The 22,463-nt window shown below is 40.7% G+C and overlaps 1 protein-coding gene across 5 annotated transcripts in view; it reads left to right on the top strand.

Annotated features, from left to right (window-relative positions):
- The window catches only part of CACNA2D3 (calcium voltage-gated channel auxiliary subunit alpha2delta 3), a 963,339-nt gene that overhangs the window by 390,882 nt on the left and 549,994 nt on the right, over positions 1 to 22,463 (top strand). For all 5 annotated transcript variants that reach the window (XR_002478711.2, XM_021671646.1, XM_064367210.1 and 2 more), the window contains one exon: positions 12,487 to 12,649. Coding sequence is in view for 4 of the 5 variants with exons in the window: in XM_021671646.1 (XP_021527321.1) it covers positions 12,487 to 12,649 (163 nt within the window). In the remaining variant the exon portion in view is untranslated. The remainder of the gene's footprint in view (positions 1 to 12,486; positions 12,650 to 22,463) is intronic.

The following is a 22,463-nucleotide window of genomic DNA, read 5'->3' on the forward strand; positions in this document are numbered from 1 at the left end:
CACAGCCACACCCATTTTTATATGTATTGCATTTGGCTGTTTTTACTAAAACGGCAAAATTGAATGTTGCAACAGAGACTGTCTGGCCTGTAAAACCTGAAATATTTACTATCTGGGTAGTTCTTTGCAGAAAAAGTTTGCCAACCTCTGAACTGGGGAGTAATGAATTTTGGAGGATGTAGGTGGTATAGGAGAGGCTGGGCCACCAGTGAGAAGGTAGCGCCCTTTCCTCTGGTTGAGATATAGACTCGGAAACCTTCTTAACACATGCAGGCAGTCCCTGCCAGCCCACCAGGGAGGGCACGCAAACTGAGCCTTTTTACTGCCCTGGGGTTCTTCCTGTAGAATCTGAAGCTTTGCTTTACATGGTGATAGGAGCCTAGATGAACTGGTTATTAGGCTGGAGCTGCTGGATTCTACAGGGGGCAGAGGGCTGGAGCAGCAGATTCCTTTCCCTGGTGGCAACTCTGTCAGAACTGAAAATTGCCACTTTCTGTGACAGTGGCATTAAAGGATAGGAACTCTGTAGGCAAGAGGGGTGCCCAGGTGGCCCTTAGGGAAGCTGCCGCACTGTCAAGGTATCACAGAAGCAGGAGCCTTGTTCTCTTCTTCTTATGGTGATGGCACAGACCAGTAATTCTGGACACTTCTAGAGTCACCTTTGCCCTACTACTCTGGACCGAGTCCTCTGTCCAAATTTGTGACAGAGGCCATACAACAATAGGACCATGGTGTCCAACAGCTTTCCCTTTCCCCAGTCCATAGGAGCCATTACTTACAGCATGATCTTCCTCACCTACTGAGCAGCTTTCCCTGGTGTCACCCAGCCTGAAGAGTTGATTGTGGAGACAGTTTTGTGGAGTACAGGTCTTGTGAGAGGACTGTGGATCAAATGGATTTTGACACTTTCATTTAGTCAGTCAACCAACAAGTGATGATTAGTTGTCACCACGCCAGGGACTGAGAGTACGCAGTGAGCAAGCACGGACATTGTAGAACTTGTGTCATGGGGAATTGTATTGGATCAAAGAATCACACAAGCACGGGTAAAGTGAGCCCCGTGTTACCGAAATGGATAGCTACATGCTACATTTTGGGAGCGCTGCATGTGACCCCCAACACCAAATATTCAAAGTGTACATCATACATTCTTAGAAAGCGTTAAAGGCTCTGAGAAGTCTTCAAGGAAGAAACTTCTTTGTCTTTCCTTAAACTCAGCTCTCCCTGTATTTCCCAAACTTTGTTCATTGAAAAAGAAAAAAACCTATTTCCTTGTGACTATGCTGTAGAATGACTTTATGTTCAACAACTCATTCTCTGGGCATGCTGCACCAGGGGCTGCACTGAGTGAGCCCAGAGAGAATGGAATGCCCAGAGAAAATATGCTACTTTAATTTCCATTTACGTTTAATGTCATTTTTGTAGTTTGTTTTATAATGTACACATGTTAAGACAATGGCAGGTCGTTATAAATAAATATGTATGTGGAAGATATTGCTCAAAGATTTTTTCCTTTCTTTTTTTCTTTGTTTTTTTTTTAGAGACGGAGTCTCGCTCTGTCGCCCAGGCTGGAGTGCAGTGGCGTGACCTTGGCTCACTGCAACATCCACCTCCCGAGTTCAAGCAATTCTCCTGCCTCAGCCTCCCAAGTAGCTGGGATTACAGATGCATGCTGCCATGCCCGCTAATTTTTGCATTTTAGCAGGGACAGGGTTTCACTGTGTTGCCCAGGCTGGTCTCAAACTCCTGAGCTCAGGCAATCCACCCATCTCGGGCTCCCACATTGCTAGGGTTACAGGTGTGAGCCACCATGCAGGGCCTCAAAAGCTTTTTATTGAAAGGAATGCTTGATGAAGAATGTTTGGAATCCCTGGTCCAGAAAATAATGTCCAGGTGCTTATTCCAGTATTCAGGACCTACTCTGCCCTGGCCCTCACCTGTTTTTTGTCTCTGAACTCACCATTGTCACCCTCCCATTCAACCAACCTGAGATACGTCCTGTTCCCTTCCCTAGTTACCAGCTCTCATGCCTGTACTTCTGCTGTCTCCCTCCTTATCTGGGCATTTCCTAATCCTCCAAGTTTCAAGGCCCAGACTCGTGCATCCTCGCTGAAAATCCCTTCCAGTCAGAGAAGTTTTTAATAATTACTGTTTCTTGAATATCCCACAGCATCCTACAGCATGGGTTGACCAACTATAGCCTAAAGGCCAGATCTTTTTTGCAACTTTGTAATTTTCTTGTAAATGACTGGAGCACAGTCAGGCCCATTTGTTAATGTATTATCTGTGGCAGCTGTTATGCCCAACAGTAAGGTGAGGAGCTGCCACAAAGACTCTAGAGCCCAAAATATTTACTGTCTGATCTTTGACAGAAAAAGGTTGCTGGCCCCTGCCCTATTGAAGTAGTTTTAGTTACTTACCCGTTGAACCACCTTCTGAGCCTGGTTTGGGCCAGTATCTGGTGAACAGCACACCCAATACTTTGTCTCTGGTATTTTATATGCCATATTTTGTCCCTTGGATTAGTTCTGTTGTGCTCCTATCACACTTAGTAGGTCATCAGACACACCCACAAAAGAATTAATTTACTCTGATGCCATGGACATCAAAGATTCAGAAATACTGAGGTGACTTGGACTAAGGATGTCTTTTCCTGGATTGATCATATGGACAAAACCACTGAGCCTCATAATTAGAGCAATACATTCCAAGGACTGAGAAATGATTCTTCCTGTTTGTACTGAATCAGCCTTTTCAAAATCAATACAGAACAGACAAATGGATTTGGGGAGGAGAAGCAGAACACACAATCATCCCTGGTAAATGATGAGCACCACTGAGCAAAATCATGCTTAGGTTTTCAACCCTATTTCATTTGCATTCTGGGCAGTGCAGATTATTCAATTAAATTGCAGTTTTGAAGCTGCTTCCAGAGAGCCTGTGTGTGAACGATTATTGTATTGTCCTTTATCAAGCAGGCTGAAGTTTCATTTTACTATTTTAACTTTCAGTTCTATGAAACGATGGAGTGAAGACTTGAGTTTTGGAAAAGGTAGATAATCTGTGAAGCACTTGAGTCTATGGAAGATTAAGACTTCCTTTAACAGGGTGCTGAATTAGTCCGTTTCACACTGCTCTAAAGAATACCTGAAGCTGGGTTATTTATAAAGGAAAGAGGTTTAATTGACTCACAGTTCCACATGGCTGGAGAGGCCTCAGGAAACTTACAATTATGGCAGAAGGGGAAGCAGGCCTGTCTTACATGGTGGCAGGTGAGAGAGAGAGGGAGACAGAGCAAGCGAGCATGAAGGAGCACATTTATCAAACATCCAGATCTCATGTACTCACTGTCATGAGAACAGCATGGGGGAAACTTCCCCTATGATCCAGTCACCTCCCACCAGGTCCCTTCCTCAACACCTGGGAATTACAATTTGGATGACAATTCAAGATGAGATTTGGGTGGGGACACAGACCCAAACCATGTCAGGTGCTGTGGGAAGAAGTGTGCTGCTGACATGTTTCCCGGAAAGCAGACTGCTTAAAAGAAGGAGAGTCTTCTCATTGGCATTGAGTGGCTGCTGATGTTTCCCAGAAAGCAGACTGCTTAAAAGAAGGAGGGCCTTCTCATTGGCATTGAGTGCTTCATGGGCTGGTCAAGGTATTTCCACACAGTAAGGAGTGCCATTGGTTGGTCTTTCAGCAGAAGAGTATGATTTCTTTTATTTCTAGGTGCCATCAGTGAATTTTGCTTTAAGAAATGGTCAAGGATGGAATTTATTAACTTGAGTTCTGTTTCTATAAATTTCTTGAATTAATAATTCAAAAAGAATTGAAAGTCTTTTGTGACTTTAATTTTTTTATTGAGGCATGAATTTCTATATGGAAAAATGCACAATTCTTTAGCATACAATTCAAAGAGTACTGACAAATAAATACACCTGAGTAACCCATGTGTTATCAAGATAGGGAAATTTGGCCAGGCACAGTGGCTCACACCTGTAATCCCAGCACTTTGGGAGGCCAAGGAGGGCAGATCACTTGAGGTCAAGAGTTCGAGACCAGCCTAGCCAACATGGTGAAAACCTGTCTCTACTGAAAATACAAAAAATAGCAGAGCTTGGTAGTGCATGCTTGTAATCCCAGCAACTTGGGAGGCTGAGGCAGGAGGATTGCTTGAACCCAGGAGGCAGAGGCTGCAGTGAGCCGAGATCGGGCCACTGCACTCTAACCTGGGTGACAGAGTGAGACTCCATCACAAAAAATAAAAATAAAAAATAAAAAAGATAGGGAAATTTCCAGCACTCCAGGAAGCTCTGTTGTGTACCTCCCTAGTTGACTCTCACTCTTCCTCCCAGAAGCAACTACTAAGTGTCATCACTATTGAATAATAATTTTGCCTGTACTGCAACCTCATATGTATAGAATCACACATATGTAGTCTTTTGTCTCTGGCTTCTTTTACTCAGAATATTTGTAAGATTCATTCATATTTTGAATGTATCAGTAACTTTTTCATAAGTAGTAATCCATTACATGAATATATCGCAGGTTTGTTTATCCTTTTACCTGTTAATGGACATTTGAGTTATTTCTAGTTTGGGGCTATTATGAATGGGGTTTTCATGAACATTCACAAAAATATTTTTGTGGGCATATGTTCTCATTTCCCTTAGGTAAATACCTAGGAGTAGAATTGCTTGTTCATATGGTAGATATATGTTTAACTTTATAAGAACCTGCAAAATGTTTTTCCAAAGTGTTTGTACCATTTTATATTTCCACAAGCAACATATGAGATTTTTGGTTGCTCCACATCCTTGTCAATGTTTAATATTATCAGAATTTTTAATGTTAGCACTTGTACTAGGTATAAGATGGCATCTGATTGGAGATTTATTTTGTACTTCCCTGATGACTAATGACATTGAACACCTGTTGGTCTGAAGATTGGCCATTCACATACCTTCCTTTGTAAAGTGTCTGTTCAAATCTTTTGCCATATTTTGATTAATGTTTTCAGTTGAGTTACAGGAGTTCAGGGCACAGATCATTTTTCAGATGTGAATATTACAAACACTTTTTCCTGAACAATGGCTTTCCTTTTTATTTTATTACTGGTGAATTTGATGACCAGAAGTTTTGAATTTTCATAAATTCTAAATTATCCATTTTTAAAATGGTAAGTGCCTTCTGTATTCTAACAAATCAATACCTACCTGGAGGCAATAAAAGTAGTCATTACTTTTTGCCTAGAAATATTACAGGTTTAGTTTTTTTTTATTTTTTCTTAGACGGAGTCTCACTCTGTCACCCAGGCTGGAGTGCAATGGCGTAATCTTGGCTCACTGCAACCTCCGCCTCCTGGGTTTAAGCAGCTCTCTGCCTCAGCCTCCCGAGTAGCTGGTATTACAGGAGCGTGCCACCATGCCTGGCTAATTTTTTGTATTTTTGGCAGAGACGGCGTTTCACCATCTTGGCCAGGCTGGTCTTCAACTCCTGACCTTGTGATCTACCCACCTTAGCCTCCCAAAGTGCTGCGATTACAGGAGTGAGCCAACGCACCCAGCCCTACAGATTTAGTTTTTACATTTAAGTCTATCATCCATCTCATATTAATATGTGTATGACGTGAGTTAGGGGTTGAGAATGTAGTTTTAGCCATTTGTTCCAGCACAGTTTGTAGAAAATACTGTCCCCAGTGAATTACCTTTATTGGATGTCAATTGACTGTATATGTGCGGCTTTATTTCTGGGCTCTTCTTTGTTTCGGTGATCTGTGTGTCTTTTCTAATGCTAATACCATTACTGCTTTAATTAATTTGATTTAGAGTAAGGCCTAAAATCAGAAAATGTGAGTCCTTGAGCTTTTTTCTTCTTTTTAAAAATTGTTTTGAAAATTGAGGTTCATTTTATTTATATGTAAAATTTAAAATTAGCCTGGCAGTTTCTATTAAAAAAAGCTTATGTATATTTTGATTGGAATTTCACTGAGTTTATAGATCACTTTGGGAAGAACTTACATCATAAAACAGAATTCTCCAATTTTTGAGCAATATATCTGTCTTCATTTATATAAGTCTTCTTTAAGTTCAAACATAAATATTTAGTGGGTTTTAGTACTTTGTAGTCTATCATCCTTCTCAAATTAATATGTGTATGATGTGAGTTAGGGGTTGAGAATGTAGTTTGTATATTTATTTTGTATTCCTTAGGATTTTCTTTTCTTTCTTTCTTTTTTTTTCTTTGAGATGGAGTCTGGTTCTTGTTGCCCAGGCTGGAGTGCAATGGCATATCTCGGCTCAGAGCAACCTCCACCTTCTGGGTTCAAGCAATTCTCCTGCATCAGCCTCCCACATAGCTTGGATTACAGGCGCCTGCCACCACGCCTGGCTAAAAATTTTGTATTTTTAGTAGAGATGGGGTTTCACCACGTTGGCCAGGCTGGTCTCAAACTCCTGACCTCAGATGATCCGCCTGCCTCAGCCTCCCAAAGTGCTGGGATTACAGGCATGAGCTACTGCACCTGGCCGGGATTTTCTATATAGACAAAATCTATATAGAAAAGTAAAGATGGGTTTTTTTCTCCCTTTTTAATGTGTATGAGTTTTTTTAAATTTATTTGTCTTACAGTATTTGCCAGGACCATCAGTACAGTATTGAATAGAAGTGGTAAGGCATCCTTGCCTTGTTCCTGATTCAGTGCTTCATCATCAGTATAATGTCAGATACAGGTATTTTTGTAAATGCTTTTTATTAGATTGAAGATATTTTTTCTTATTTCAGATTCCCTGAGGATTTTTATGATGAGCAAAAATTGAATTCTGTCGCATGCTTTTTCTTTATCTATTTGATGGTATGATTTTTATTTTTTGTTTTGTTGATGTGGTGAATTATGTTGATTAGTCAAATTAGACCAACCGTGAATTCCTGGGATTAATACAGCTTGGTCATGATGTATTATCCTTTTAATTCTAGGGGATTTGATTTACAATTTTGTTAAGATGTTTGTATCTAGGTTTATGAAAGATATTGGTGTATAGTTTTGTTTCTTTTAAAGTTCTTGTTTGGTTTGGTTTGTTAGGCTACCCTCATTAAATAGGGTGGGAAGTATTCTCTCCTCTAATTTTCCAAAAGAGTCTATATGAGATTGTTTATATATTTTCCCTCATATATTTGATAGAATCCATCAGTTAAGGCATGTGAACCTAGAGTTATTTGTTTGTTTTATCATGGTCATTAATACTGAAATCAATATCTTTTATATTTCTAGGACCAGTTATATTTTGTGTTTCTTCTTGTGTCAGTTTTGATAATTTCTGTTTCCCAAGGAGTTTGACATTTAACCTAAGTTAATGAACTTATTGGCATAAAGTTGTTTGTAATATTCCCTTATCCTTTCATTATCTGTAGGATCTAAAGTAATGTTTCCTCTTTCATGCCAGATACTGGTATTTTCTGCTTTCTTATTTTTTTCTTAATCAGTCTAACTAGGGTTTCATAATTTTGTTAATTATTTTAAAGAACCGATTTTTGGTATTATTAATTTTTTTCCCTGTTACTTGTTTTGTTTTAGAATTCTCTACTTTTCTCTATTACTTTATTCTCTCCTTTAACATTGAGTTTCATTTATTCATCACCTTGTTAAGGTAGAATCTTAAGGTAGACTATTTATCTTGAATTTTTTTTTTTGTATTATAAGCTTTTAAATGTGTAACTTTTTCCCTAAGCTCTGCTTTAGCTGCATCTCACAAATATTGATAGATATGTTGTTTTTCATTATGATTAATTTCAATACATTTTCCAATTTCCCATGTCATTTTCTATCTTGACATATGTATTGTTAATGTTGTTAAATTTCCAAATCTTTAGGACATTTCCTGGTATCATCTTTTATTAAATATCAAGATATCAATGATATTTTTCATATCAATATCATACACTGATTTCTAAATTTAGCCCATTATTATCAGAGAACATAGTATGGGGATTTCAGTCATTTCAGATTTATTCAGACTTATGCGATGGCCCAATTCATGATCTAGAAAAGAATCTGTGCTCTTCAGTTGTTAGGTATGGAGTTCTATAAATATTAACTAGGTTAAGTTTGTAAGTAGTATTGCTACAGGACCAACCCCCAATAAAAATCCTGAGTACTGAGTCTCTGTTCGACATCACTTCCAATGTATTATTACAACTCATTACTAGAAGAATTAAGTATAATCTGTGTGATTCCACTGCAGTAGAACTCTTGGAAGCTTGCATCAGGATTCCTCTGGACTTTGCCTCATGTACCCTTTCCCTTTATTAATCTTTATTTGGATATTTGTACTATAATAATCATTTAAAAAAACCAAACTTTTAGTTTCATTGATTCTTTCTACTGATTTCCTGTTTTTAATTTCATTGATTTCTGCTCTGCAAATTAAAAAATATACATATTGTTTTTTTCTCTTTACTTTAGATTTAATATGCTCTTCTTTTTCTAGTTTCCTAAAGTAGAAGCTTAGATGATTGATTCTAGATCTTCTTTTCTCTTCTGATACATGTGTTCAGTGTTGTAAATTTCCCTGTAAGCTTTGCTTTTGCTGCATCTTGCACTTTTTGATAGGTTATATTTTCATTTTAATGTTTTAAAAAATTATCTTGAGAATTCTTTTAAAAATATGTTGTCTAATCTCCAAATATTTTGAGAATATTTTCAGCTATCTTTTTTGTTACTGATTTCTTGTTTAATTTCATTGTGGTCTGAGAGCAGACACTGTATGATTTCTATTCTTTTAAGTTTGTGAAGATGTGTTTTAGGGTCCTGAATGTTGTCTATCTTGAATGTTACAAGCAAGCGTTTTTATGTTCTTAAGAAGGATGTGTATTCTGCTCTTGTTAGATGAAGTATTCTACAAATGTAAATTAGATCCAATTGATGGTCTTTTCATTTTAACTGCATTCTTACCAATGTTTTGCCTCCTGAGTCTGTCATTACTGATACAGGGGCATTTAAGTCTTTAACTGTAATAACCAGTTCATCTGTTTCTCCTTACAGTTCTGTCAATCTTTGTTTCATGTATTTTAACACTCTGCTGTCAGATACATACTGCATTAAGGATTGCTTTGTCTTCTTAGAGAATTGACCTCTTTATCATTAAGTAATGCCTGCCCATCTTATTCCCTGATAATTTGCCCTGCTCTGTAGTCTATTTTGTCTGAAATTAAACCAGCTAACCTCACTTTAGTTTGATTAATGTTTAGCATGGTATATCTTTCTTCATTCTTTTACTTTTAATATATCTGTGTCTTTATGTTTAAAGTGAACTTCCTATCGACACAACATAGTTAGGTCTTATTTTTTAATCTACTCTGACAGTCTCTGTCTTTTGATTGATGTATTTAGACCTTGCACATTCGAAGTGATTATTGATATAGGTGGATTAATATGTACCATATTTGTAACAGTTTTCTATTCACTGCCCTAGGTCTTTCTTTCTTTCCTTTTGTCTTCTACTCTTTTTCTGCCTTCTTTAGTTTTAATTGAACATGTTATGTGACTTTATTTTCTCTCCTCTCAGCATATAAATTATGCTTCCTTTTAAAATTATTTTAGTAGTTTCCCTAAAGTTTACAGTATACATTTACAACTAATTTAAGCCCACTTCAAATAACCCTACACTACTTAGTAAGTAGTGCAGGTATCTTATAACTGAGTGTCTTGGCCCATTTGTACTGCTACCTGAGACTTTATAAATTTTTCTTAATTTATAAAGAAAAGAAATTTATTTCCTCATAGTTCTGGAGGCTGGTAGGCCCAAGATCAAGGTGCTGGCCTGTTTGGTGTCTGGTGTGTACTGCACTGTTTCCAGTATGGTGCCTTGATGCCGTATCCTCTTGAGGAGAAGAGTATTGTTTCCTCACCTGGCAGAAGATAGAATGGCAAAAGGGACAGACTTTCTGTGTCAATCCCTTTTATAAGGACATCTAATCTCATTAGTGAGGGAGGAGCCCTCATGGCCTATTGATCTCTTAATGATTATACCGCTTACTGTCTCATTGGAACACCTGAATTTTGGAGGAAACACATTCAAATCATAGCACAGAGTATTCCACCTTCCTCCTTCCAGTCTCTTATAACACTGCTATTATTCATTTCACTTATCCATAGACAATAATTTATTACTGTTATTATTTTGAACAAGCTGTTATATGTTGGATCAGTTAAGAATAACAAAGTATTTTATTTACCTTTATTTATTCTTGCTCTAACACTATTTTGTGTGTGTGTGTGTGTGCATGTGTAAGACAGGGTCTCACTCTGTCCCCCAGGCTGGAGTGCATTGTTACAATCATGACTCGCTGCAGCCTCGACCTCCCAGGCTCTAGTGATCCTCCTGCTTCAGCCTCCCAAGTAGCTGGGACTATAGGCAGAAGCCAACAAGCCTAATTTTTTGGGGGGCAGGGGGAAAATTTTTGTAAAGACAGAGTTTCATCATGTTTCCCAGGCTGGTCTCAAACTCTTGGGCTCAAGATCCTCCTGCCTTGGATTAAAAGTGTAAGGCACCATGCCTGGCCTGTGCCTTTTTATTGCAGATGAGAATTTCTCAACTATATCATTTTCCTTCTCTCTTAAGAACTTTTAGCAGTTCTTGCAAGGCAAGTCTCCTGGCAACAGATTCCTTCATTTTTGTTTGTCTGAGAAGGTCTTTATTTCTCCTTTACTTGTGAAGGGTAATTTCATGGAAGAATTCTAGGTTGATGGTTCTTCCTTTGAACACTTTTTAAATGTTTCACTCCATTCTCTTCTTGCCTGCATGGCTTCTGAAGAAAAGTCTGATGTAATCCTTATCCCTGTTCCCCTACAGGTAAGATTCTCCCACTCTCTTTCTGGTTTCTTTCAGGATTTTCTATTTTTCTTTGATTTTTCTACAGCTTGAATATTATATGTGTAGATGTAAATCTTTATAATATTTATTGTGTTCGGTGTTCTCTGAACTTCCTTGATCTGTAGTTTGGTTTTTGTCATTAATTTTGGAAAATACTCAGCCATTGTTATTTCAAATATTTCATTTTCTATTCTTCTCAGTCTGGTATCCCATTACACATATGTTACACCTTTCGTGATTTGTCTCACAGTTTTTTGAAATTCTGTTTCCTTTTTTCCTCTCTTCTTTTTGCTTTTCTTTTTGGGGAGTTTCTGTTGACATATCTTCATGCTCTGTGATTATTTTCGTGGCTATATCCAGTCTACTAATGAGCCAGCAAAGGCATTCTTCATTTCTGTTACAGCGTTTTTTATTTCTAACATTTCACATTGATTCTGTCATAGAGTATCCACCCCCCCACTTATATTACCCATCTGCTCGTGCATGTTGTCCACTTTTTCCTTTTTTTCTTTTTTAAATTTTTTAAATAATTCTTAAATAAAAATGGGGTTTCACCATGATGGCCAGGCTGGTCTTGAACTCCTGACCTCAGGTGATCCACCCACCTTGGCCTCCCAAAGTGCTAGGATTACAGGCGTGAGCCACCACACCCTACCCACTTTTTCCATTAGCCTCTGGAGCATATTAATTATAGTTATTTTAAGATCCTGGTCTGTTAATTCTACCCACACCTGCCATTGGCCATCTTGTACAGTAGATTCAAGCATGGATTTGAGATAGATTGCCTGTATTTGAATTCTGGCTCTCCTTTTCAGCTGTGTAATTTTTTTGCAGGATACATAAATTCTCTATACCTAAGTGTTCTCATCTGTGAAGTAGGAATACTTATAAAATCCACCTCATAACATTGTTAGAAGAATCAAATGAGTTAACACATGAAAAGTACTTAAAATAATTTCTGACACAAAATAAGCCTTCTGTATATGTGAGATGATGATGATATAGCCATTTGTAAATCATGCCAGCACACTCCCATTTGAGGGCTTTCCACTTGCTGTCCTTTCTCAGATGCTTCCCGGATGCCCACTCCACTTCCCCTTATTCAATCTCTCTGAGTGTCACCATCACAGTGAGACCTTCTCAAGTACCATGTGTAAACACACAGTCCTTCAGAAGCTGCTAATCCCCAACCCTGCTGTGTTACTTTTCCATAGCAAGCATGATGATCTGACATATATTTACCTGTTATTTTTTGTTGATTTTCAGTCTGCTTCAACTTAATGTAGGTAGGCTGCGTAAAGTCAGGATCTCTCTTCAAAATTTAAATAATTAAAATGTTTTTAGGGCAGTTTTCTCTGCATGCACATAAGGAAGTACTGTGTTGCCTCTTACATTTATGTTTTCTAGGAATATTTAGTGACATTGGAAAATATTTATATAACACTAACCTATGCAAAAGCAGCCATGGACAGTATATAAGATTTAAAGAGATTATGTGAGCACATCAGGGTCCACAGTGCAGAGGATGGCACATGGCCTGTGCCCAGGTCTATCTGAGTTCACAGCCCTCTTCCCTAAGCCACATGTAATGTTTTTTAACTTTGTTTTTCAGTATGAATACTTCAATGCTGTGCTGATAAATGAAAGGGACAAAGACGGGAATTTTTTGGAGCTGGGAAAGGAATTCATCTTAGCCCCAAATGACCATTTTAATAATTTGCCTGTGAACATCAGTCTAAGTGATGTCCAAGTACCAACAAACATGTACAACAAAGGTAAGACTCCCAGATGCTGCTCTTTTTAGAAGGTGAAGAGTCAGGGGGTTGAGAAGCAGGGGCTGGCTGGTTTGGGATATCATTTTTTAATTTTTTTGAAAAGTACTTACAAGCTGCGTATGTCAGGTATCAATTAGATGGATGAAGCATGTACCTGTTCTGCCTGGAGCTTCTGGGCTTGCTGTTTCTCTGGCTGGTTGTTTATGTCAGGCTCTCTAACATTTGGTCCAGGGGTTGGCAAACGTTTCTATAAAGGATCAGATAGTAAATATCTTAGACTTTGCCAGCCATAGAGTCTCTGTTGCAGCTACTCAGCTCTGCTGTTTAGGCAAAAAAGCAGCCATATGTAAATCAGTGGGCATGGCTGTGTACCAATAAAATTTAGCTACAGAAAGAGATGGCTGGATGTAACCTGCAGGCTGTAGTCTGCTGACCCCTGATGTAGTACCTTTGTTTTCTTCTTCCAGTTTCTAGAATGGCATTTAAGGGCTGGGGAGCTCCTAGGGGCACAATGGAAACAGCTGTGGTCTTTTCTCAGAGTATAAAGCAGCATGCACCTTAACAGAATTCCTTATTTCCAGGCTTGTATGCCTCAAATCCAGTCTTCACCTAAACTCTAGAGTTTATTTTTCCCAAAGTTCCCATCTGCCTATTCCAGTTGGAATTATAGTGGCCAAGGACTGGGCTCAGAGGACTCTGGTAGGACCGTGTGTTCTACTTCTTTCTGGCTGTGACCTTGGGCATATCATTTCATCTTTTCAGGTCTTAACTTTCTCATCTTATGATGTGAGTAATAATCGTATCTACCTCATGGGGGTGATTGTGAGGGCTAAATGGAATGATGTTTATAAAGGGTTTAAGTTGTTTTCAGCCTCTTTATCTATCGTTATTTAGTAGTAGTTTGCTCTACTTTGTCATACCTAAAAAACTTCTAACAAAGAGCTAGCCTCCTAGAAAAATGAACTAGAAAGTCATAGCGTATTCAAAGTAAAAAATGTGCTGCATTGTCTCCCATCAAGATTTCAGAGAAATCAGGGGCCAGTTTCTATCACAGCGTTCAGTTTCCAAATCATATACGAGAGCTCAGTAATCAAGAGCAAGGGCTGTGGGTTTAAGTCCTGTTCTTCCCCGTGTAGGCTGTGTGATCTTAAGCAAGTAACTTTGCCTTTCTGAGTCTCAGTTTCTCTTTCTGTAAAACAGGGATAACGCTACTGCCTCCCTCAGAGGGTTAGCGAGAGGATATAAAACAATGCGTGTGTAGCCCTTAATACAGCAGTAGAACACAGAAAGTGCGCAGTGCATTTTAGCTGCCATTGTTTTTATTGGAGATTAACATGAATACAAATTACACTTCTGAATTGTTCTAAGTCACTATTTAAGGAGCTTGGTCAATGATTAAAGAGATTCCAACTGACTGTCTCTGAAACATTTTCCTTGTGCCTGATATTTGTGGTTGAATACCTAATGTCTCCTTTTTCCTGGTTTATCTGTTATCCATCCTTAAGGGTCAGTGGAGGCAGCACCCCTTTCATTAACTGTTCTTATAGTTACTGGGGATATGGAGGTGAATCAGATGCAGCCCCTCCCTCAAGGGGTTTGCAGTTCATTTGGGGAATGGACAGATAATGAGATAATTAGAACACCACGTATCACAGATTGGCCACAGTGCGGACAGCCAGGGGGCAGTGAGAGTGCCAAGAATGGGACCTGTCTGCTTGTTCCCATTGGCAGGGCTGCAATTCATCTTTTTCCCTTTTTTCCTCTTAGAGAAAGTTATGTCAGTCTAAAATCCCAGACGACTCTGGACTGGGCCATATGCTATGCCCTACTCTTTACTTTGGGCTCTTCCTTAGAAACAAATGGAACCAAGACATAGAGGGCTGAGCTCAGCTTTGTTCAGTGGAGTTTAGTTCTCCAGAATGATCCTGTCAGCTGAAGAAGTCCTAAATGAAGCTGCCCCATTTTGTGCAATGTGGCCAGAAGAAAGCCATCTTCTTGGCATTAAATATATTCCCAACTGAAGATAAAAAATTAACAAGGTTTTATGGAGCAATTTAGACATAAAACAATTCAGAATGATCTTTTAAAATATGACAGCTGCTTCAAGGTTGCTTGAGCCATTAACACCATTATAGAGATTTAATTGCACCTCTAGCTTTAAAGATATAATTGTGCCCTTTAATGGTAGGGACACATAAGGGACCCACACCACCATTGATCACACAGGCTATAGAATTATGCTTGTAAGAATCGTCAGAGATAGTCAGATTCCTTGAGCCATGGGAGGTAGATAATGATATTCAAAGTCATTCTCAGCAGCCCTTCTGGGACCTGCCCATCACCTCTGCCCAGTCCATTGTCACCCAGCCAAGCTGCGGGGCATGGATCAGGGTCAACCAGGTGTTCTATTTTGTCTCAGCCAGGCAGTGAATCACTGCCCAAGGGCAGAGGAGAGGCAGGGACTTCATGCAAATTCCTGTCTCCACTCTACCTAATTCAAACCAGCCCCTAACAGCCTTTTTGTCTTTTCAAGCTGCAGAAATATATTTTATGTTTAGAAGGCCCTCCAGCTCAGATCTAGTTATTGATGACATGTACTCAAAACAAATGTTCAGAGATTGGTCACTGGCTGTGCTGTTTTCGGGTTGAAAATCTTACCCCCAACAAAGAAAACCAATACAAGCTCATTCTCTCCTAGCTGCTTGGACTTCTGTGGGCACATAGCAAAGTGGTTTGATAATTGCTTAGGAGCTGTGATGCTCTGTGTTCTTGGGCATGATTTCTAGTCCTAGATGAAACTAGTTGGTAAACTCTACCTGCTTTCTACAATCTGCTTTCTGCCTCCTTGGGCGGGCCTGGCAACTAGGCTGTTCAGCTGGGTTCATGCTTTCCTGTCTGGCTGAGGTGCCTTTCTCTTAGGTACCAAAAGAGACTACAGCTTCACAGTTGGTGACATGGGCAAGCTGTGCCCATGGGAACTCAAAAGCCATTTTCATAGAGTCTTTAGAAATATATCTCAGGGCCTTCATGGTGCCTGATGCAGCAACTTTTTTTATGAAACTTTTCCAGCAGATGTTTGCTGCGTGGCTGCTCTGGCATCCCGAGCCTTTGAGTCTTACTATTTCAGAGACGTTGAAGATGAATGGCTGATACCTTTAGAGCCATAAATGACTCCACATCCTTCACGAGTAAAGCATGAGGTAGGATGCTTTTGCGAGCACTGCTGATGATCTGGCAGATAATTCAGATAAAGATGAACTTTTTTAAGGACTTTTTAGGCTGAAGTGCTGTAGAGTTTATATACACACACACACACACACATACACACCCATATAGGTACATATATACATACACATTATATGTATATGCATGTTTCTGTATATGGGCAGGTCTGTGCATGTGTGTTTGTATACATGTGAATGTGTGTGAAAGAAAATGCTGTGCCCTCAACCTATTCCTTCATTTCCATTTTCCACCTCTGTCCACCCTCACTTCTGTTCACTAAACACAGCTTCTTCTTTCATTGTATTTTATTTCATTGTATTTATTCCTATTATTCCTGTCCCTCCTCTCCTGCTTCTCCTAATGCCCATTCTTAGAAATCAGCTCAAATATAACCTGCTTAATTTCTTTTGTCTCGTGTGATGGAAGTGATTTTGTTTATTCCTCTGCTCTAGCATTGCTCTGTTATGTGAATACATAGCCTGCAGTCTTTCCTTCTCCACTTCAGGTTCTTTGAGGACAGATGACTCTGCAGATGCAGCCTTGAGCCCCCTTTATCCCTGCCCATGCTCTTCATAGATGAGTTTTTTCTGGATGTTGATTGGGGTGGAGGCCGCTGACATGAGACGTCATCCAGGGCTGTAGTGTTCTCATGGTGCTTACAAGCAACATAAACAGAACCTGGCTGATTTAAATGATAAACTTTTTGAGAGGAGCCTGGGTGGCCCACAGACTCTTCAGGAAAACTAGAGAATAAGACCTGGAAACATCTGGGGATGGAGGGAGACTGAGGCCAGAATCACACTCACATCCAACCTGACCAGGACCCACTTCCCACGGTTGCCCCACCCTCACATCTGTGACTACATAAAATATCTGTGCCTTGTTTTCCTCATCTGTAACCTGGAGATGACAATCATAGTGAGTTGCCTCAGGGATTGTGCAGAGGATTAAACACTCAGAGGGGTGCACGGCATATGCCGTCCACCCAGGACTCAAGTGCTATGGTCTGAATGTTTGTGTCCCTCCAAAAGTTGTATGTTGAAACCTAATCACCAAGGTGATGGCATTAGAAGGGGGGCCTTTAGCAGGTGAGTAGGTACTGGAACTCCCAGACTGAGGGAGCTTACTGTCCAAGGGGACTGTGGAGCGGAGCAAGTTGGGCAGATCCCAGCTGAAGTGGCAGCAGCAGAAACAGCTGCTCCTCTGTGGAAGTCAGAAAGGCAATTATGGAGCCTGCGAGGGCTGGCCAGGTGGTGAGAGGCTATGAGAGCCATCAGGAGGTCATGAACACCACAGTGACAGGTAAAATATGGCTGACAGCTTTGCCAGGAAGAGAGTTGCTCTAGAATACTGGGTCCCACTCACGCTGAAGAAGAGGGAGAGGGAGGAGGCATCCAGGGCCTGATTTGGAGAAAATTCAGAGAAAAACGGTGCACGGGCCAAGACTGGATGGCTAAGGTGAGAACCCTTGGGCCTGGGGCCCTAGAAAACAAGCTCCAGAGAGCATATCAGCCCCATGAAGGCAAGAGTCCCAGCATGATACCTAGCACATGGTAAATGCTCAATAAATACTTATTGCAAGGTAAAGGAATAAATACAAATTGCAATCAAGACACTCTTTCCATTTTGTTCTTGCGTAGAGGAAGAAAAGACATAGGAAGTAACCCAATCTCAATTCCTCTTCCTCCCCCAGCAACGGAGGACATCTGGGAGAGGTAGGCTGAGGTGGCAGTGGTGAAGGGGAGGTGTGAATTGCAAGACACAGGCTAGACCACTCCTTCATCCTCTAGACTTCCCCAGCAGGGCACCCAGTCAGGCTGAAAACAGGGCTGCAAAGCTACGCTGTGCTCAGGTCCAGCCCCTGAAATCAAAAGAGCTCCAGGAAAGGGAAGACCTGTAACCATCACTGCAGAGCACAAGAAATCAATCTGTCTATTATAATCCAATAGGTTCTTCTAAAAAGCCCAAGGAAAGGACAAAGGTCTGATGAGACGGGATTGGGTCCCCTGCTTAGGAGCACAGGATGCAGGCTGCTGGAGGGATGGGCAGGCTTGCTGAATTTGGATTTGTCAGATGTCTCAACCTATTTTTCAAATGTTGAGTTTGATAAAACACAAAATGCATTTTGCCAAGCACTTTTCCCCTTAATTACATGTGTATATTTTAAGGGAAATTTCATCCATATGTTTCTGATTTGTTTACATGGAAATCATTAAAATGTTGTTTTCCAAGAGCTATTTGATGTGCAAGAAGGCTCACAAACCTTATAAAAAGTTGTTTAAATTTTTTTTTGCTTTCCCTTTGTTTCTATTCCCTTCATGTGTGTGTATGTGTTTGAGAGAGAGGGAGAGAGAGAGAGAGCGCACACACATAAGTGAACAAGGGTGACTGACCCCAGGACGTCAGAAACAGATTCCAACTCGAAATGGATTTTCTTCTCGGGATTCTGAACTGAAGCATTTGGATTAGGCTCCAATCTTGCTTCCTTGTTGTCTCCCAGCCCTAATGGAATATGATGGCGATGTGGCCATAACTTGGTCTTGGGAGTCAAGATCAGGGGAATTACTCCAGAGCACACTGCTCTGGACCTGGAGAAATAACACTTAAGGACCTCCTTCCACATGGTCTGTTGCTACCAACAGTCCTCACCAAGGCCCAGGGAGCTTTCCCAAGATGTAGTTTGGATTCCAGGAACCCCTGTTCCAGCAATGTGAGCATAATAGGACTAAGGCATTTGGTAAGAAACATACAAAATATGCCACTGAAGTGACTCCACAGCTGTCATCCCAAACTACTCAGTGTTTCCTCTTCTAGTTTGGAAATTATATTTTTATATCGTAAAATAACTGTCCCTGACTTAAAATTCACAGATTGGGTGGCTGAGTTCACGTTTTATTGGCAATGCCTCTATATTTCCTCAGTGTATGTGACACACATGCACATAACTGGGTCTTCAGAGATGTATATGTGTGTATGCATAGGTGTGTGTCTGTATTTCCTCAGAGGTGGTTTTAGTAGAAGGAAGGTGTCATGTGGCCCTTTGTGGTCTCTCATTCCTATCCTTGGCTTATGTTTAGCCTGGAAGTTGCACTTGATAAATGAGTAGGTGGATGGATGGATGGATGGTTGGATGGATGGATGGATGGATGGATAAATGGATGAGTGGATGGTTGAATAGATTGATGGATAGGTGGAGAGGTAGACGGGTGGGTGGATGGATAGATGGATGGATGGATGGATGGATGGATAGATGGATGGACGGATGGACAGACAGATGGATGGATGGATGGATGGATGGATGGACGGATGGACAGATGGATGGATGGATGGATGGATGGATGGATGGAGTGGATTACTTACAAACAGCTATGCTCTGAAGTGAGGACTTTCAGTGCATTATCTCATTGACAATGACCCCATGTGTTGTAGGCAGCAGTGGGGACTGCCATTCTCCAAGACAATTCTTCCACAGCCTCTGTTTTAGAGTCAAGTCCAGAGAAGTTACCTGAAGCAAAACTCAAAGGCATCACTTTAGTTACAGGTGGTTCTTTCCCAAAATGCAAGTGAGAAAAGAGTTTATGCCTCCTGCCTAAGGCTCTCTGAAACACTGTTGTCGTCCCTGGTCTCCTTTTCACCTGGGCCACTGTCCTGTGCCATCCCCCTCATGGCATCCAATGCTATGAATATTAGCATGGTGGACTAGAAAGAGCATTTTCACTCTGGGGACTTCTGTTTCTTCATCTATAAGATGTAAATTGTTAATTTGAGCATTAAAGAAGGTGCAGAGCTTCTGTACAGCAAAAGAAACCATCCTTAGAGCGAACTGGCAACCAACAGAATGGGAAAAAAATTTTTGCCATCTACCCATCTGACAAAGGGCTAATATCCAGAATCTACAAAGAACTAAAACAGATATACAGGAAAAAAACGAACAACCCCATTCAAAAGTGGACAAAGGATATGAACAGATACTTTTCAAAAGAAGACATATATGAGGCCAATAAACATATGAAAAAATGCTCATCATCACTGGTCATTAGAGAAATGCAAATCAAAAACCACATTGAGTTACCATCTCACACCAGTTACAATGGAGATCATTAAAAAATCTGGAGACAACAGATGCTGGAGAGGATGTGGAGAAATAGGAACACTCTTACACAGTTGATGGGAGTGTAAATTAGTTCAACCATTGTGGAAGACAGTGTGGTGATTTCTTAAGGATCTAGAAATAGAAATTCCATTTGACCCAGCAATTTCATTACTGGGTATATACCCAAAGAACTATAAATCATTCTACTATAAAGACACATGCAATGAACATACGTTTATTGCAGCCCTGTGTACTATAGCAAAAATCTGGAACCAACCCAAATGCCCATCCATGATAGACTGGACAAAGAAAGTGTGGTACATATACACCATGGAATACTACGCATCCATAAAAAAATGAGTTTATGTCCTTTGTAGGGACTTGGATGAATCTGGAAACCATCATTCTCAGCAAACTGACACAAGATCAGAAAGCCAAACACCGCATGTTGTCACTCATAGGTGGATATTGAACAACGGGAACATATAGAATCAGGGAGAGGAGCATCACACACTGGGGGCTGTTGGGGAGGGGATAGGGGAGAGATAGCGGGGGGTGGGGAAGGTGGGGAGGGTTAACATGAGGAGAAATGCCAGATATAGTATGCACCTAAAGTAAAATTAAAAAAAAAAAAGAAGGCCAGGCATGGTGGCTCACGCCTGTAATCCTAGCACTTTAGGAGGCTGAGGGGGTCGGATCACAAGGTCAAAAGATAGAGACCATTCTGGCCAACATGGTGAAACCCTGTCTCTACTAAAAAAATACAAAAAAAATTAGCTGGGCGTGGTGGCGTGCACCTGTAATCCCTGCTACTCAGGAGGCTGAGGCAGGAGAATTGCTTGAACCCAGGAGGCGGAGATTGCAGTGAGCCGAGATTGTGCCACTGCACTCCAGCCTGGTGACACAGCAAGGCTCTGTCTCAAAAAAGAAAAGAAGAAGTGGAGGTAAGCCTTTCTTCAGTTGGCTGACCTGTCAAGGACCAGGAGATTATTTAAAAAAAAAAAAAAAAAAAAAAAAGGTGACGGTGCAGCACCCAGCACATCACCTGGCACACGGAGGCATTTGATACACATTGATTCCCTACATAGACTTAGTTCCCAGCAAACCAGATGAGTTACCCTCATTGCCCTGCCAGAAACTTGCAGGGGATGCTCATCTCCAAGCCCAGACCCCCTTCCCTTCATTCCTCTTTGTAGAATGAAGTGCAAATGTGCTCACAAACCAGCTCTGGTTTACTGCTCCCTTCCTGGCTACCCCATTCCACCTCTTCCTGGTTGTACTAGATCCCAGTAGTCCAGATTCGCTGAAGACCTTTGCATAGGCTCTGACCTTCTGCTGAGGGTGCTGTCCTTTTTTCCATTCTGGAAAGACCTGTCCTTTCCTGAGAGCCCAGCTCCATAGCTGCCGTGTCTTTCCCTCCAGCCCTAGCCCTCATCTCCAGAACCATCCTCTGCTTCCTCATGTATACCCCCTGTGGGGGTTTTGTCTCTCCTTCTGTTACAGTATTCATCACATTGTGCAGCAGTTTCTTTTTCACTGCACTCTCCTCCCTTGAACTTGGGGGCAGGGGCTGTCTGTGTTTTTCTTTTTTTTTTTCATTCCTTTGGGACCCTAGCAGAGGACCCGGAATAGAAAAGCGTTTGCAAGGATGTTGTTGAATTGAAGTGAATCCTCTTACTACAGGCCATCACAAATGGTTGTTTTTTATCTGCTTTGTGGTTCTGTCAACTTTGCTTGTATTTAAATTTTGATTCCTTTTTGTTTGTGTCTTTCTGAAGACAGTAATTTTAGATGTATACCTAATGAAGTAATTACTTTCAGGATCTTCTAATTTGTTTGTATTTTTAATCTCTCTTTCAGAAGGAATGGAAATCCAATTGGAGTCTTGCAGTTGGTTAGGAGCTGCACCTAGGCTAGAGAAATTCTGAAAGGTGGTGCCAGGGGCAGTAAAGGACAATGGGAGAGCAGGAATGATTACTAATAGTGCTTTATTTCACCCTGGTGCCCTGACATTTGTGAAACATCACAGTGATAGTAGGGAGCTGGAATTTATAGGTGATTTACTCTAAAAAACGACTTAGAGAGGGTTCAAGGTCGTTCCTATGATACCTTCGTGCTCAGGCACTTGCTTTCTGGTCTGTATTTTGCCTGGGAAGGAGAAGGGTGAAACCACCTTCAGCATGGTGAAAATTGCAGCAATGAGTGCTGCAGCCTGTGGTGGCTGTCAGGTGTGTTCCCGTGCAGAAAAGAGATTAAGAGCCACTGTCTCTGGGCTGACTCAGTTAGTTATATATGCCACAGGTCCCCCTGTTTGAGAAGGAGGCTGCCTTGCTGAAGGAAATGCAGGCTGGGCTTCCAGGATTTAAGAAGCACAGTAGATACCAGCAGATGGTCCTGTAGGCAGCCCCCAGGCCTCCTCGGGAATGCTAGCCAGGTGCCCTGGCCAGCCATGGGGCTTACTCAGTACTTGTGGTATGAATGTAAATATAATATATA

The sequence above is a fragment of the Aotus nancymaae genome, unplaced genomic scaffold, assembly GCF_030222135.1.
Source record: "Aotus nancymaae isolate 86718 unplaced genomic scaffold, 86718_ANA_hifiasm-v0.15.2.pri h1tg000067l, whole genome shotgun sequence".
In the NCBI taxonomy this organism is placed as follows: domain Eukaryota; kingdom Metazoa; phylum Chordata; class Mammalia; order Primates; family Aotidae; genus Aotus; species Aotus nancymaae.